The 18123-nt window shown below is 36.5% G+C and overlaps 1 protein-coding gene across 1 annotated transcript in view; it reads right to left on the reverse strand.

Moving 5' to 3' along the window:
* Positions 1 to 5418: 5418 nt before the first annotated feature.
* Positions 5419 to 18123, reverse strand: part of ttc21b (tetratricopeptide repeat domain 21B) — a 39450-nt gene continuing 26745 nt past the window's right edge. Inside the window, exons 21-29 of the mRNA XM_067444564.1 lie at positions 16271 to 16381; positions 15198 to 15279; positions 14907 to 15057; positions 12690 to 12851; positions 8639 to 8834; positions 7164 to 7388; positions 6135 to 6255; positions 5946 to 6013; positions 5419 to 5668 (exon numbers count right to left, since the gene is read on the reverse strand). Of these exons, the coding sequence (XP_067300665.1) occupies positions 5591 to 5668; positions 5946 to 6013; positions 6135 to 6255; positions 7164 to 7388; positions 8639 to 8834; positions 12690 to 12851; positions 14907 to 15057; positions 15198 to 15279; positions 16271 to 16381 (1194 nt within the window). The 3' untranslated portion in view covers positions 5419 to 5590. The remainder of the gene's footprint in view (positions 5669 to 5945; positions 6014 to 6134; positions 6256 to 7163; positions 7389 to 8638; positions 8835 to 12689; positions 12852 to 14906; positions 15058 to 15197; positions 15280 to 16270; positions 16382 to 18123) is intronic.

Below are 18123 nucleotides of genomic sequence, written 5' to 3' on the forward strand. Positions count from 1 at the left end.
TGTGTATTTAAATAGTAATATAAGTAAAATAGTAATAAATATAGAAAAAACAGCAAGATAACTAGCCTCTTCATTTTCGTCAGATATATTAAATTAAATGTTGTCATAATTTAATTATAGCCGAAACACACTCACAAACGCACGCACGCGCACACACACGTTATACAATAGGCAGGGCCGGCGCGTGCCTATAGGCGAACTAGGCAGCCGCCTAGGGCGGCGGCTCAGCCAGGGCGGCAAGAGAGAGAGAGAGAGTGTAACTGTGTAAGCGAGAGAGAGAATTAAAAAAAATATGTATTTGTTAGTTTTACATTAGGTAGGTTACAATTATGGCACTTATATCAACAACATTTTTTCCCACTCCATTAGTATAAATTTAAAAATAAAAATTTCCGCCCGGCCGTGCCCCCACCTCACTTAGAGCGGCATCGATTAGTATATGCGTGCAAAATACGCTCGACTGTGCCATCCGTTCCGTGGAAGAGCGCTTTTCGCTGCTTCGAGACCATGGGCGCGTATTTGGGTTTTTATATGACATCACATCTCTCAAAGAAAAGGAGAATAGCCTACAATAGTTCTTCAGGATTGCTTAAGACTGGAAAAGGCCCTGACTCATGGAGACTCACGGGATGTTGATAGGCATAAATAGTTTGAAGAGCTGACTGCTTTGGGTAGACGCCTGGTTGCTGGATCTAAACCACTGGATGCGCTTAAATTCATCTATGAAAAAGGGATGGAATAAATTTTTCTGAGCCCGATCTCACGAAAATGCATAGCCTATAAATAGTTTTCAATCTCGTGGAATGTATACGTCAAAATGAGTTTTGGCATGCATATGGTAGGCTACGTGGTTTTTCGCGTGCATATGATACGCACTTTATGGCGTATTATATGAACCGTATTATTAGGGTTATGGCGTATTATACTTACGCATAAAGTGTATCATATGCACGCAAAAAAGATTTTACACTCTTAGTATTTATACGCATGACCATGAGATTGTGTTGATTTTCCCCAATGTTTTTATAGCATTGAGAGTGCTTCTCACTCTCCCCGTCACTGTGAGCTCAGATTATGATTATGTGAATGTGTGTTTGTGTGTATCAGTCAAGAAAAAAATCGAAACCTCCAATGAGCTAAATATTTGTTTGCATATTGCATATGTTTAGAGATGTTCTGCTGGTAGAAACAACAGGAGACCATAATAGCTAACGCGACTGTCAAGATATGGCTCGCACAGTGTTCAGAGCATAAGTTCAGAGTCCGCGCCAGCAGCAGCAGCGCGCGTTTCTTGTGGCGTTTATGTTGCGTGTCATCCGTGGGGCGTCTGCTGATATTAATGTACAGGGAAGCTCTATACTTCATGTTAAATATAAATATATTGCCGATTGATACAGCAAAGACAACGCCGGCAGTATAGCCGGCCCATACCATATCCATGGTATTGACGGCAAAAGGCTACAGAATATTTCGTTCTGTATTGACTGGTTTAATATTTCAAAATCGATAATTATATTGTTTTTTATTATTACAATTCGGCCTATATCTGCATTTATGTACAGACTTTCAAACATGAAAATGTCATTTTTATTAATGTGTATTCGTGTCAAAATGGCATATACACATCTTTTCCTATTATATTTCGCCTGGAAACGCTTCCAACACGCTCGCGTGTCGCGTGAAAATAGGCGTAGGCCTATCTTCTATTTGAAGCATGCACGTATTTTCCGCGCGGCTCGGACCGACGTAGGCAGTATGCAAGCTCTAACCGGTTAACATGGGAGCCGAAATAAAAACGGACACGCCACGCAGCCGAGATGCTCACGACACGCTTGCAGTGTGTCCCCGGCGTTATGGCCTTTTCACAACTGGTTCCTTCATTCGTTATTTATAACAGGTATTTATCTGATTGCGAAATGACTAAATTATCGTGCGCTTAGGTCGCGCTCTCTCTTATGTGGTCTTTGAATTTGAAATGAGCTGCTGAATAAAATGCATCTAATCTTATGTTTTCGTTGCTGTAAACTCCGTTAAATGAGCATACCACGGGAATTGAAGATCGGATTTATATTCATTTTGCGTAGGTGTAAGGTAGGCTATAAGACAACCTGCATGTTCTTTTTTTTTTTTTATTTGTTTAGCTCCGTTTGCGAGAGCCGCGAGCATAATCAGCCTGCCTCAGCTCGTCAAAATGCCTTTAACTGTGGTGGTAATAGTTGGCGAAATTAACTAACATTGTGATGCTTGAAGTGTTTTATATCTATGGATTTTATTATAGGCAAGACAAGCCAAGAGTTGATTTGAGAGACTAAATCGATTAAATATGCGGTTAACTCACTGTCGGGCGCTGGCCGCTTGGTCGTCACTTAAAAAAAATAAAACTTTAATTTAACAAACAAAAAAATGCTCTAAACATTTTTCTAAATTAACTTAATAAAGAAACGAAACGAAATATATCTACTTTGACATTAAAAACAAAACAGAACTATTTTAATGGCTGCAACAATGTAAAAAAAAAAAAAAAAAAAAAAAAACCGGCCTCCAGTCGGACTCGGGCAGAGAATTTTGATAAGCCTAGATTTGAGGCCCGTGCAGGGCTCTAGTTTTATTCTGTACACTGTCTATTATAAAACAGAAATGATATGCAGCTGTAGCACTGTGTACTTTTTTCACGTTGCAGAATGAAAAATAAAATCTGAAAACATGCCTGCACGTTTTTATTTTAGTGTCATTTTATAGATAAAGAACATATTAATTTGTATGTACATGCATCTTAAGGATACCTAATTGTGAGTGTGAGGTGGGGGGCGGCACGATCGTGCTCTGCCTAGAGCGGCATTTGAGCTAGCGCCGGCCCTGACAATAGGATACACCTTTTTATATTATTCAAGTGTAAATTCATGTCCTACTTAATGTTGAAACCAAATACATTACTATTTTGTATAAATTAACTAAATGTAATTAATATTCTTTTTATTAAAACCAAGTATAAATCTTATCAAGTGTTTTTAAGCCTTTTTAAATTTTTTAAATACAACTAACTGCAGTAACAATTGAAGTAATACATTTTATTTCTGAACTGATGTTCAGCTATTTTTTTAATAGACAGCTTATTTTCATCAGTCATCAAGCTTATCACTGATCACAGACACAAAGATGTGCATTTCATTTCACCAAGCTGATTGCTCACTAAACAAAACGCATTCATCATGTTTTCAGGCCATTTTAAATTCGATTTTGACGTGACATTAAGCAGTGATTTCCAAGTCTCCCATTAAGACATTATTTAATACATTCAGACCGATTTGCGAACGTGCATGAAAACAAGAGGCAGTATTTATTGCATGAACCAATCATAACCCATCATATCAAATCATATCAGGATGGAGGCATTGCCTCCTCTCACGTGACCTCCCCCCATTCATTCTCTATTACCCCCCACCAAACCCAGCACACACTTTAGAGGCTCTGTTAAAAGTCAATGGGCTCAGGGGAGGCAGGAGAGGCACAGACTGCCTCTGTAACTTCACTTGTGGGTGTCACTGTTGGGACAGTTACTTTACAAAAACAAGTGTCACATTTTATATTTTATTTTTGTAATACAAGTTATTTTTGGAGGAGGCACTGCCTCCCTTGCTTCCTCAGAGTTAACGCCCCTGATATAATACCAAAAGGCAAAGGTCACCCACGTAGGTTTGAGTGTAACATCACACTACATGTTTTTTTTTTGTAAACACCAGCATCAGATGGTTAAGAGTTGTTTATCTTGAACAGAAAATTCAACTGTTTCAATTCTGCCCTGAGTTCAAGCACTACAAACCACCCAGATTTAGGGTCACGTCCTTTTTGGGCTTGAGGGCAGAGCACTTGAAGTGGGAGAATTACTGACTCCTTTGTGCATTCAAATACAAAGCCATAAATCGTCCCTTTATTTAAAGGTGCACTATGCAACTTTCCGTCCGCTAGAGGGCGCCTATTCAAAACAAAAGAGTAGTTTGATGACGCAAAGTTTGAGCGCAGTATCTTGGGACTTGTGGTCTTCACCTCACAGCCGGTGGAAAATAGGACTCGGGCAGAAATCATGTTCATGGATGCGGTTATTAACGTTACTGTAGTGTAAAGCAGAGCAGGGCCGAGTGTTGTGGAGCTGAGCACGACTACTGGAGCGATTTTTAAACAAATACCCGCCTCACGAACACCAGGACTTTTATTATGACGGGACAGAACACAGTCGCCGGGCACCTGCACTGATCCGCTCTTCCAGATGATTATGAGGTAATGCAGCTCTGTTTATCATATTAGATACATTTAAGTGTGTTGAAAATGATGTTATGACATTACTCCGTGCATTCACTTGTTCACACTGCTAAGAGTAAACCGCCAAATAAAACCCGAAACCGAGGGTAGCGCAGATATGACGCGATTGACAGGCGACTCCCTCAAACGCTATGCTGAAACGTCCCGGTCCTTGGTTAAAATAGCAATTTTCTCACAATTTACAAATAGCTGGAAACATTTGGGGTATTGTAAGTACTCAACTGAACAAAATATATAACACTGGCCTAGTGGTTTTTGGATATTTTACTGCAAAAATACTACATAGTACACATTTAAAGCTACACTGCGTGATATTTTCCCCCATCTAGTGGTGAAAAGGTATATGACCATGAAGTGAATAATAGTTTCTGTTCCTCTCAATTCCGATTTTGTTTTAACTCCTACGGTGGCCGATTTAGTCCAAGATTAACATGGCTTCCAGTTCGACCTCGTCCATGTTTAACATTGAGTGTTAAAATGCGAAAGGCGAAGCTTGAATTTATGGGTATGTCCCTCTTTGGCTAATGTACTTCCAAGATGGAGGGGCAACATCGCACCCGGCATTTGAACCCCTCACCCGTATGTATTTTCAATGGTATATTATAAACTCAACAGAATACTTTATTACTTGAAAGGAGTAAATATACATTAATGAGCACATATATTTTTGAAAGAACTAAGTATTTTTAGCTAAGAATAAACAAAAAAATGTTACACAGTGTAGCTTTAAGTGTTGATCGTTTGCATATTGCATACTGCTTTCAAACATAAGTAGACATTATACAACAAACTGTGCAGTGTGAGGTAAGCAGTATGCTATAACACTGCCGAACAGTAGTATGAAATATTGTTTTCACATAACCTCACTGTTTAATGGTATGCAATTATCATCTTGGAAATAACAATAGTTGCATTTTTGATTACATTTTATGCAAAAATGTAACGTTTGCCAGTCTGATTAAATAAAGAGTCAAAAAGAGACACATTGGAAATGCAAGGTCAAGCACATTGCATTGTGGGAAACAGCACTCTGTGCGATATAATCTGTTGTAACTGCACGTTTTGGCAACACATTCAGAAAGTGGCAGCTGTAGCCTGACATTAGTGTTTTGAAATGTTTATTTCAGTGTACATAATGGAAAATATTGCAACATTATCAATGTTTGTTTTTAATGCTAAATTAACACTGGATGTATTCATATCAAAACATTTCTTATAAAAGTGCAAGCATATGAAATTATAGATGAAATCAGGGTTGAGCACAGCACACAGGTCATGATCTTAAAGCTACTCTTGCTTTGTCTAAGATGTCCTTTCTAATCCGTGGATAGTTGGGATGTGCGTCCAATACCTGAGGGTGTGAGACATTCAGACAAACACAAGAAAGAAAGAACATACAACAGGTTTTATTACATTTGCATATGAATCATAAAAGCGACTGTCCACATTTGCAGCAGCCTTAGTTTTTGTAAATGCTTCTCATTCACTTTATCCATAGGCATTTTAAAAGCTCTAAACATACTCTGATATGATGCACAATATTACACTATTAGAGTCACAGCAAACATGTCTTTAAACTCCGGGTCTCAGTACAGCATTTCCTTTAGAAATTAAAATTGTGTACTCACTTTATGACACACATCTATAGCATCCACATGTCTTTTGGCCTTCAGGTAATTGAAGGCAAGCTTGTAGCCTGGTAAACAAACAGGAGGCTGATGTCAAGGATGCATACACACACACACTCACACACACACACACACACACACACATACATACACACACACACAAGAGCATCTGAGGGGCTTTAATCTTACCGATAGTGGGGTTGGTTTGATTGCTGTACTTCCAGGCCAATTCATAATTCATGGCAGCATCTCTGAACGACTGCTCCTTCTCCATAATGTAACCCATGTACTCATATGCCTTGCAGCAGGACTGTTGTAAAACAGGTTCAGACATCAGTCAGTTATTGACATTAGTGTCATTTATTATTTTGGATATTCTGTTATGTCAAATGAAGAGTTTGCAAGCAAGTTCCCGTGGACAGGGGTTCAGCACACTTGAGCACACAAAAAAACAACACCGAAAAATGTATCAAAATTAAGTGAGTTCATTCTCAAAAAAGAAAAAATATATATCTCAAAGTGGGTTAAGAAAAAATGTAACTTAATTCAAAGGAAAAAAGTTTTTTTTTTTTTACCCTATTGGCAATTTTTTCCCATTATAGGCAAAAACTCACGTCATTTTTTAAATACAATTTTTCATAAAAGATCACGTCACTAAGCTTCTTAAGTAAATGTATCTTGATTTAAGAATGTTCAGATATTTATACTGGTAAACAAGACAAAAATTCTGAGGAAAATAATTTTTTGCAGTGAAAAGATTTATTTCACTGGATCATTTAAAAAGAGTAGGGCTGTGAAATAATTAAATCACATCCAAAATATGTGTTTACATATTATATGTGTGTGTGTACTGTGTATAATTATTATATATATTTGAATACACACACATACATGAATATATTTAAGAAATATTTGCATGTATATGCTGTGTGTGTATGTATATATATATATATATATATATATATTAATCTTAAATACATACATGTATGTGTGTGTATTTATATAGACATAATATATATACATAATATATATGTATAACACATATATTATGTAAACAACACAAACCTTTATTTTGGATGTGATTAATCGCTTCACAGCACTAAAAGATAAACATTTTTTACCACATATTTAAATGTTCTAATCTTTTATAATTTTTTAGTTGAATTTCCACAATTTGTTTTTGATATATACCATAACTGTGATAAAATATTTCGGCACCTTGTTGTGGCGTAGGCACCTCTTCAGTAGCTCTCCAGCCATATCGTATTTTCCCGACTGGATGTAGATATCGGCCAGGAGTAGCCAGCTCTTTTCAAACTCATCCGCATCAATGATGTTCCAGCTCATCTTGGCAATGCGTTTGAGCTGATTCCGGGCTCGAGGGGTTTGCTTCAGGATCATGTAGGCAGTGGCCATGGCCAGCAGTGCAGGAACATGATCTTTCTGCACAGAACAAACAGATTTTCTGGGCTAGTTGAGTGAATGACGCTGTGAAACAAGAAAGAAGAGGATACACCTAACATCTGTGGCTATAAATATTCCCACAGAACAAGTTTTTGCATTGAAAAATGCAAGAAGGGAATAAAAAAACCCCTGCAAGCTCTTGAACTTGAGCAATGTGTCTTTAGTATGCCGTGTCATGTTTGAGATGCTGCAAAAGACGTGAGCACAATGGTTAAAGACGTACATCTAGCATGTTTACTTAAAATAAATTATTTTAAAAAAAACCTTTTTTAAGAGCATCTCAGTGGAATGGAAATTTCTTCTGTGTGAAGTTGAAAGACCCCTAACTCTTTCCTCTGGTTCTGGTCTAAAATGCACGTTTGAGCTGTTTTAACTGAAAGCAACTTGCACTGATATATCTTAAAATCTGTCAATGCCATTGTTTTGTCTCAAGATGCACACCAGTTATGTCTTTTTTTTCTAAGGCGTGTTTATAAAAGCTACTTAAATGTCCTAATTGAACTAAGGTTTTAATCCTGGCTTAATCAGAACCCTGTCTGTGAAACCAGGACTTTAAGTTCAATACAAGGTAAACTTCATCAACAACATTTGGGCATAATATTGATTACTACAGAAAACCATTTATCATTAGAAAACAGAGAGCAAATAGCGTGGATGTTTAGTCTTAAACAGGAGTAAAAACTCTACTGATAAACACACATTTTTAAAGACTTGCCGTGTCTTATGCTAACCAAGTCTGCATTTATTTGATTAAAAATAGAGAAAAACAGTAACATTGTGAACTAGTATTGCAATTCAAAATAACAGTTTTCTATATTTTAAAATGTAGTTTATTTTTGAGATCAAAGCTGAATTTTCATTATCATTACTCCAGTCTTTAGTGTCACATTATCCTTCAGAAATCATTCTAACATGATGATTTTGATGCTCAAGAAATATTTCTTAACTTTCTCAATGTCGAAAACTGTTTAATATTTCTGTGGCAAAATTGTGACCCATTTTATATCAGGATTCTTTAATGAACAGAAATTTTAAAACAACGGCATTTCAAATATTTTGTAACATTATAAATATTTACTGTGACTTTTGGTCAATTTGTATGCTTCCTTGCTAAATAAAAGTTGCTTTGAAGGTATGATTCATGCATATACAAAAGGGGTGTGCATGTGTGGGCGTGTATGTGTATTCAACACATGCACACACAGATCCGTCATGTAATGCCCACACACCTCACTGTTTGCGATCTCAATGAAGACGTTGAGAGCTCTTTCCACGTTGGCTTTCTGCTTGGTGGCCAGATAGCAGTAGTTCTCCAGGATGCGCAGCTGTACGTGTCCTGCTGGGGTTTGTGGCTTCAGCTCTTTTAAGAGCTTCTCCGCTGTTCTCACGGCCAGCTGCTCGGACTCCTGCTTCTCTGTAGAGTTTCTGAACTCAAACAAATGAAATGCATCATTAGTAAGATTAAATTAAACTCAATAACAGCTTATGCAGAATAAAAACGGCACCAAGGGGATACTGGTGAAGTGAAGGTGTTTTCACACATGGTTTGTATCAGATCCGTCTCAGGTGAGACCATTTTCACTTGGCAGGAACATGCATCTCAAATGCATCTCCTGTGCCGTTTGTGGACGTTTCGAGTGGAATGCTCATTGTTGTTTTATTTAAGCAGCTGTTTTAAAGGGGTAATTCCCTGCTGCTGGCAAATGGTCTTTCAATAAAACTTGGCTGTCTATGCTGTAGAAAGGCGAAAAAATACAAATAAAAAATAAAATGAAATCAGTGTTACCTTACTAGACATATAGAAATGCTGTTGTCTTTCCTTTTGGACAAACAGGTAGAAAACCCATAATGCACTGTTGCCGTCCAAGGCCACACCCAGTCTGCTATTATTGAAAAGGCTCGACCAGAGCCAAATACCACCTTGCTTAAGAAGGACATACTCTTAGCAAACTTTTAGTCATAATAGTGTAATAGTGTTGACTTGTATTATTCCCAGGCATAAGAATATATGATCGGGAGTAAATGATCGGGATTGAGTTATTTCAGTCTCCAGGAAAGGATCCAGTGTGTTGTGTTGTAGGCAGCAGCTAAAGAGTGCAAAGAAATCACATAGTCTCGCAAAAGTTTTGAGCTACCAAATGTATCATTGCCCTGCCCGACGGGCAGTTTAGCTGATGCACATTACTTTGCTTGTGTATGTATGTGTGTGTGTGTGTGTGTGTGTGTGTGTGTGTGTGTGTGTGTGTGTGTGGCCTGGTAATCCCTACGTTATGGGGACAAAATGTCCCCACAAAGATGGCAATATCCGAAATCCTTATCCTTGTGGGGACATTTTTAGGTCCCCATGAGGAAAACATCTTATAAATCACACAGAAGGAGATTTTTTGAGAAAGTAAAAATGCAGAATGTTTCCTGTGATGGGTAGGTTTAGGGGCAGGGGCAGTGTAGGGGGATAGGATGTACAGTTTGTACAGTATGAAATCCATTACAACTATGGAAAGTCCCCATAAAACATGGAAACACGACATGTGTGTGTGTGTGTGTGTGTGGGGGGGGGGGGGTATAAATAGCCCTTCATTAATGTGTTTGTTCGATAAAGACACAGAACTCTCGTTTCATGGTAAAACGCAACAAACGTAAATTATTTTTTTATAACTTATAATAAAACCAATCAAGGAAAATGTATGCCTAGATTTATATAATTTTATATAAATATAAAACATTGTATAAAACACAAAGGATCTTATATAAAATATTGTTTAATAACTTAACAGAAAACAGCAGTAAAGAAAGCATCTGATCATAGCGATGTGTATATGTTTTCACAAGCTCTGCACTATCCAGTCAAGTCATGTTTATTTATACTATTTTATACAATATATTGCTTTAAAGCCACAGGTATCATAACTGTATATAGGCCTAATGTAATTGAGACAATTTATTCAAGAAATTTATTAGAAACAGAAAGACACAAAGTACATGAGTACATGACTGGAGCGTTCACGTGGGCCGTGAGTGACTGAGCAGAGCAGAATATTGAGCTGTTTGTTACATGCTCTGCTACGAACACAGTGTTTTAGACATGGGCGTCGCTAGGCCCTTTTTAGGGGGGCAACTTATGCCTCAGCCCCCCTAAAAAATATGTGACTAACCTTTAAAACATATGAAACTGGCGGGAGGCTTCGGCTTCGTCACGTTTTTTAGTCTGTCACTCCAATCCGCAGCGGAGCGCAGTGCATGTCAGAAGCAGAGGTGTGTGTGTGTGTGTGTGTGTGTGTGTGTAAATCTGAGCGTCATTGGTCTGTCACCGCTCGTCAATGTCAAAATATTTGATAAAACCAATCAAATCAGGATTTGATTTGAGGCTGAGTGCGAATTTTAGCAGCGCAACGACGTCAAGTAAGATAAATGTAAGCAGCTAAACTAAACATTCATGTTTGACATGTTAATTCAGAAATATTAAACAAAAGAAAAAATTAAACTTCTGTCTAATTTCGCCATTTTTTTTACTGGAAATATGCCTATGTGATTCATGTAGGCCTTAACGAACAAGAAATATTAACAAAGCCATTTTCATCAGATTAGGCATAAGATTAATAATGAATGTGTATATTGTAAATTAATATAATTCTATTTGTAACATTCAGTAAATAAAAAAAACTTTTTTCAGCCTGTATTGGGCATTAATAATGAATGTGTTCTTTTTGTGAATTTAATAAACTTAAAATTTTAATAAACAGTAAATTAACGTCTCTAAGAAAATTATTCATGAAACATATAAATATCAGTATGTTAATATGTAAACCATGTTTACTTTATTTACTGACAAAAACGTGAAAAACTATATCAGTCTAAGCTCAGCATGAGGGGATGCAACAGGGCAAGATAAAAACAGAGAAAAAGAGAGATGTGGACATAAGAAAGACAAATAATCTACTGCCCAGTGACATGGTTTTCAAGCTATTGTTATATAATTTGTTGGCCTTCAGAATATCTTAAAATGCACATATGTAGATCATAGAAATAAAATTTTTCTCAGGGGAGCATTCCCCCGAACCACCCTAACATTTGGGATCTATAAACCTGCCTACATTATTGGGTATGATTAATGCATGTACAGTATGGCCATGCAGTAAGGTGTTAATATTTGCTTTATAAGTAATAATAAACAGCCAATATCTTCTGGGTAGGCATGTTTGTAAGCTATTAGTTAATAGCGCAATTTGGACCCTAAACTAAATAGTGTTACCATTTTTTCTACAGGCGTACCCTCACTGGGGGCTGAGCGCCCCTAAAATGAAAATCCTATAAACGTCCCTGGTTTTAGGCCAAATGATAAACTAAAGGAGTTGCTGTCTGTTGCCATAGTGCTCCATTTTTACCATAATGCTGACAAAGACAAAGTATGATACAATTTTCAGACATAAACCTACTACTAAAGTAACTGTTCTGTTAATAACACTCTGTTGATCTGACTGTCCAAGGGCAGACATACACAAATTAGGCAAATCAGTAGTTTTCACAAAATCCCTGGTGCCGTCAAAAATGTTTTGTGTCATCCGATGACTTTTGCTGACAAATAAATGAGAATTTTTCAGTCCAGGTAACACAGGGAAAGAGTACGCTTTATTAATTTACTGTATATATACTACCTACATTGTAACAATAAAGAGTGTGTTAAACATTGTTGAAGTTACACTTTAACTGATCTGTGTAACTGCATGTTAGATTTGAGATCGGTGTGTCAATACTCTTTTCTATATAATTGGCAAAGCTTTCAACCCTGGTTTAAGTGCAATGAAGGATTTACAGTAGGATTTTCCCTGCTTTCAGGAACACACTGAGACAGATTAGTGCCATCAATGCAAATGCAATGAGGTCAAAATATAGGCATATGTATATGCTGCCTAAAAAATTTAGTTTGACGGACTCATTTACCTGCATTTAGCACTGACAACTTGTGATTAACAAATGTTAATAGTGTAAACAGATTCTGAGTCACTGTTGCCAAGTCCGCAGATTTCCCACAGACTTTAAAGCGGTTGCTAGGGGTTGATTTTTTTATTATCTGCAAGTTGAGATCCAGTCATAAATTAAACAGACCAAAGTGAGATCTAAGCCCACTTTTACAAGCTAATGAGTTTGCATATAAAAACTTTGGTTTTAAAGTGGACTTCATTGTGAACTAAGGATTAATACAAATTAAAATCATACCAATTCAGGCAATCTTTATATATAAAAAATGCATCTCTCACATGGCTCAATACATTTTGGACCCACCCTATGTCTCCGTCCAGGTTCTCAAACACCTCTCCTCCTATGGTCTCATTGTCGGGGTTTAGACAAATCTCAATCATGTTGTACACTGCATTCTGGCCCCAGTCGTTGTCCTTCCGGGCTTTGTTAAAGTGACGCAACCCATCGTTCGGTTCCCCGGTGTACCTTTGAGAAGCAAAAGATCAATTAGATTTAGGGTGACAAAAAATAATTAGGGTGAATCCAGGTTGATTAGGACACATTTTTCCATTGAGACGACTGGAAAGAAAGTGTCTCAATCATCCTGAATTCACCTCTACTTTAGAGTGAAATGTGACCAGGACAATTGGCTTGAGGAGCACTAATGGATAAAGAACATTTTTACAGTATTTAATTCAGCAAGCAAAAGCTAAAGTTGTCATAAATGAAACTCCAGAACTCCAGAGATAATTCCCAAATGTTTTTGTCAGTAATATTGTGAAACAGATTTACAATTTAAAATAACTTTTTTCTTTATTCTATCAATTTCTTTTTTCTCAAATATAAGATTCCCCCTTCTATGAAAAGCGCTTTGAGTGCCTAGATTTCTCTATATGCTATCATTACTCCAGTCTTCAGTGTCACACAATCCTTTAGAAATCATTCTAATATGAGGATTTGTTGCTCAATAAACATTTATGATTATTATTAAACCATATATTTCTGTGGAAACCATGGATACATTTATTCAGGATGCTTTTAGAACAGAAAGTTCAAAAGAATAGCATTTATTTGAAATAGAAATGTTTTCTAACATTATAAATGTTACAAAATGTACATTTTGATTCATTTAACCCTTATGCTGTGTTCGGGTCTTTTCTTTTTCCCGGAAATGTTAGTTAATCTTATCGCATTAGACTAAAACTTACTAACTTTGCTCACACAAGGTATGACTACTTCCCAATTTCTTTTGGAAAATGTTTGTATTTTCCCCCACCTTGTTACAGGGTTTTCAACACAGCAAAAGAGTTCATGCATATTTTCTGAATTAAATGTACGCTGTGTATATTTTAACGGCATTTAGAGGTGAGGTTGTGAATTGCAAGCACCCAACGCTCACCCCTCCCTATGGAGCACATAAAGAAACTACGGTGGCCGACACAGGACAAAGATATCATCGTCTGAGACAGCAGAGAGTAGCTAGTGCTCAGTAGAGCAGTTTGTCCGTTTAGGGCTACTGTAAAAACATGGCTGTGCAAAATGGCGACTTCACTGTAAGGGGACCCGTGGTGTATGTAGATAGAAACGGCTCATTCTAAGGTGATAAAAACATAACAGATCATTGTGTAAGGTCTTTATACACCACTGAAAACATAGTCATGTATATTATATTGCATTTTTTTTGTCAATAAATCTTCATAAATATTATACACAAACTTTTAAACTATATGAGACTGATCCCTTTGTCAAAATATTTACTTACCCCATTTTTAAGGTCATTTTTAAATAATTTCACAAAACATTCATGGTTCGCTAGCCTGACAAGCCAGACCCACATCAAGATGTTTGGTCTGGAAACTCACCATTGACAGCTCAATCCGAGGGGCGGATAAACGGTTGTCTTTCAAACTCCCTCTGCACGCGATAGGATAGCGCTACAACCAACCAGAGCAATGAAGGTGAAGCAGAGCTTGTTGACAGATTAAACATTCGCCGTATCCGGTCGGCTAAACCCCGAACACATCTTCCCTTTTTAAGAATGACTTCAGTGCCGCTCTTTGTTCTTTTCTCAGAGAAAAGCTTAACTCCAAGTCTTCCAGAGTCGCGGTCAAAGCGGATTCGAAAGACCGCCGTTCGCCAGTTTCTGTGTTTACTAGAAGCACACAAACGCAACTCGGCCGTCGTCATTATGGCCCCGCCCACCGACTCTATACACAATGTGATTGGCCCGGCAAGAGTTAGGGGAATACAGCTCAGAAGGGTATTGAGAGTTGCTAGACGACACTTGCGGGCAGATTAAATTTGCTGCCGCTAGGGTGCGTCTAGATTTCTAGGCTAATGGTTCGCTGATGTCATTTGATGGTCACATGACATGCAGGTAAACAAAACCTGTTTTTTATTATTATTAATTTATTTTAATTTTACAATTTTGTGATTTAATTTGTTAGCTTTTCGTCAACTCATGAACCCCTTTGTGAACCCCAGTTTGGAATTACCGTCATCATAAAGCGTAGCCTTTTATGTCTTTTTTTGTAATCTTACCAAAGGTAGAGCCCTTTGCAGTAGTTGTATCCAGGCTCAAACTTGGCCCTTGATGAGTGTTTCTCTGCCATCTCGAGGAATCTTGGAACCTCCTCCAGTTTTCCGGCTCTGCGCAGCAGATCAATGAGGCGGGACAGCGTTGGGTAGTTGTCTGAGGAAGAGATCAAATGAGTTCATTAGAGCTTCCTGGTTGCTTTGGATTCTTCTGTGGTCCATATGAGTGAGGGCTATAAAGCTCATATAAAGCTGAGGGCCGTAGTCGTTTGAAAACTCAGGAGATGAATGACACACCTGGTTTCTTCTCCAAGAGCTGCTGGAAGTGAAATACAGCCTGTTCATAGTCCTGCTTCCGGAACATAAGGTCTGCCATCATCTAACAACCAACACGGACAAGAGACTATCACCAAATGCCCGCCTACCAAAGCTATAACAAGATTAAAAATGATAAAAGAGCTGTGGGAGAATATTAGAAATGAACATAACAACAACTTATTTGAAGAAAGTTCAAATAAGTACTGAAGTTTTAACTTGTGGCATATTTAGAGGCTTACTTCAAATGTTATTTATTTAAACATCAGTATAGATCTCCACACATTTATAACAAGGGAATGCTTATGAACTAATGCTGATCATTTATGACAATGTTCACTTTACGGTGCTTAATACAGTAATATGTAGTATATACTGTTGAATCATCTGAATTTGAATTAGCATCCTGCAGCAATAAAGCATTAACAGTTCAAAATAAGAGTCCTTTGTCTTTCGGGCTTGTTTATAAAAGTCATGCAGTGTCACCATTTTCCACCCCGGTTATTATTTGGTTAAACAAACGTAATTAAATTAAATTTCTACTTAATTTACAGTAAACTATTGTAGGTTCTGTCTGAGATGCCCCATCACAAGAAGGAAAGACGAAGAACATTATTTGACACATTATTAATAGATTGTACTAGTATCAGTGTTATTATAGTTAACAAAAACTAAAACCATTCAAAAATGTTCATTACTTGAAATTAATAAATGTTAACTGATAAAATAATGAAATATAAAAAAATTAAAATAAAAAAAAATAAAAAATTGTTTAGTTTAAATTAACCAGAGGTACCAAACTAAAACTGAAATAAACATTCATTAAAATCTATACACACATTTGTAAAAACAACTATTACTTTTTTTTTTTTTCAAAAAACTAAATTTCTTTCAACTCCAATTAAAACAGAAAATATAAAAATTAAATTGATTTCAAAATATTAATAAAAACTCTAATAGTATCTCAGTTGTGCCAAAATAACACTAGTTTAAGCGTCAAGCCCTGCCATAGTTGTGAGGTTATGAGAGAGGGCTATCTGCTTAGGGAAACTGACCAGTGTGGCGGACTCGTTGACCGGATCGTTCTTCAGAATGGCACTGCACTGCTGTTGACAGGCCTCGACATCATCCAGAGTAAGATACAGCTGAGCCAACTCCAGCATCACCTGATTAAACACACAAACACACACGTTTACTTTCACAGCCGTTCAAGAGGGACACTGAAACATGTACTGCATTTGAAAAGATTCATTATATTCTACATTTCAAAATAATGTTTTGCATTTTTTTATGCAGTAATGCATGCATTAAGGAAAAAAGATGATCATGTTCAATTTATGAAATTGCACATTAAAGTAAAAACAAAAAGCCTGCAAAACCATATACAGTGCAAGGCAGATGTCCTTGAGGCATTGTGGGAAGAAGTCTAGGTCAGTCCTTTATCCATTAACCGTATAACAGTGTGCTACCAATTACACATTACCAGACACATTTGACTGAACTTATGACCTCAAAAACCTTTTGATTGTAAAAATTGGTTTTGTAGACAAATATAAATTGTGCTGGTGTGATTAAAAGCAATAAATAATGCAAAATATTTACAATTTAAATTCATAACTACCAATAATATAAATACTAATATAGTAAATAAAGAAATAATATTATTTGACATAATTTTTGTGTTGATCTAGTAATTCTAGTTGATTAAAACAGAACTTTATTAAATGTAATTAGGGGTAGGAGCATTGAATTATCCAACAAAAGAAATAGAAAATAAATAAAAAAGAAATAATAAAAAAATATTAAATATAATTTATAAATAAATATTATTATTATTTTTTATTTAAAGTCATAACTACCCATAATACAAGTAATACAATGGTAAATAAATAAATATTATATGACATGCTTTTGTGTTAATCTAGTGGATTAAAACAAAACTGAATTCGATTTACTGAGTTAGATTTACAGAACAAAATTTTGTCCAACTAAGAGTTGGTTAGTTACAGAACTAAGAGTTATCCAACAATATAAATATATATATATATATATATATATATATATATATATATATATATATATATATATATATATATATATATATATATATATATATATATATATATATATATATATATATATATATATATATATATATATATATATATATATATATATATAGCTATATATATATATATATATATATATATATATAGCTATGTAATGCACAAACATTAAAACACACACATACACCTGTCTGGCTGACTCCACAGACGTAATGGATTTTATACTAGACCCCTTACACTAACCCTACCCCTAAACCTACCCATCACACAAAACGTTCTGCATGTTTACATTTTCAAAAGAACTCATCCTGTATGATTTATAAGCTTTTGTACTCATGGGGACCTCCATTTAGGTCCCCACAGTGACACAAGACCCCATGAGTCTGTGTGAACTGAGGTTGAATTTGCCCACCAGGAGGATAGAAAAACATGTCCCAACACACACACACACACACACACACACACACACACACACACACACACACACACACACACACACACACACACACACACACACACACACACACACACACACACACACACACACACACACACACACACACACACACACACACACACACACACAGTTTTTGTGAAATGTGGGGAACATTCCACACCTACCCATCACAGGAAACATTCTGCATATTTACTTTCTCCAAAAATCTCATCCTGTATGATTTATACGCCTTTTGAAAAAATTGGGACATGGGTAATGTCCTCATATTTCACCCTCTCCTTGTAATACCTATGTCATACCCATGTCATTATACACATTTGTGTCCTGATTTTTCACAAAAATAGGCACACACACACATTGATTGATTGGCGATGGTTTGCAGTGC

The sequence above is a fragment of the Pseudorasbora parva genome, chromosome 5 (genome assembly GCF_024679245.1).
Source record: "Pseudorasbora parva isolate DD20220531a chromosome 5, ASM2467924v1, whole genome shotgun sequence".
In the NCBI taxonomy this organism is placed as follows: domain Eukaryota; kingdom Metazoa; phylum Chordata; class Actinopteri; order Cypriniformes; family Gobionidae; genus Pseudorasbora; species Pseudorasbora parva.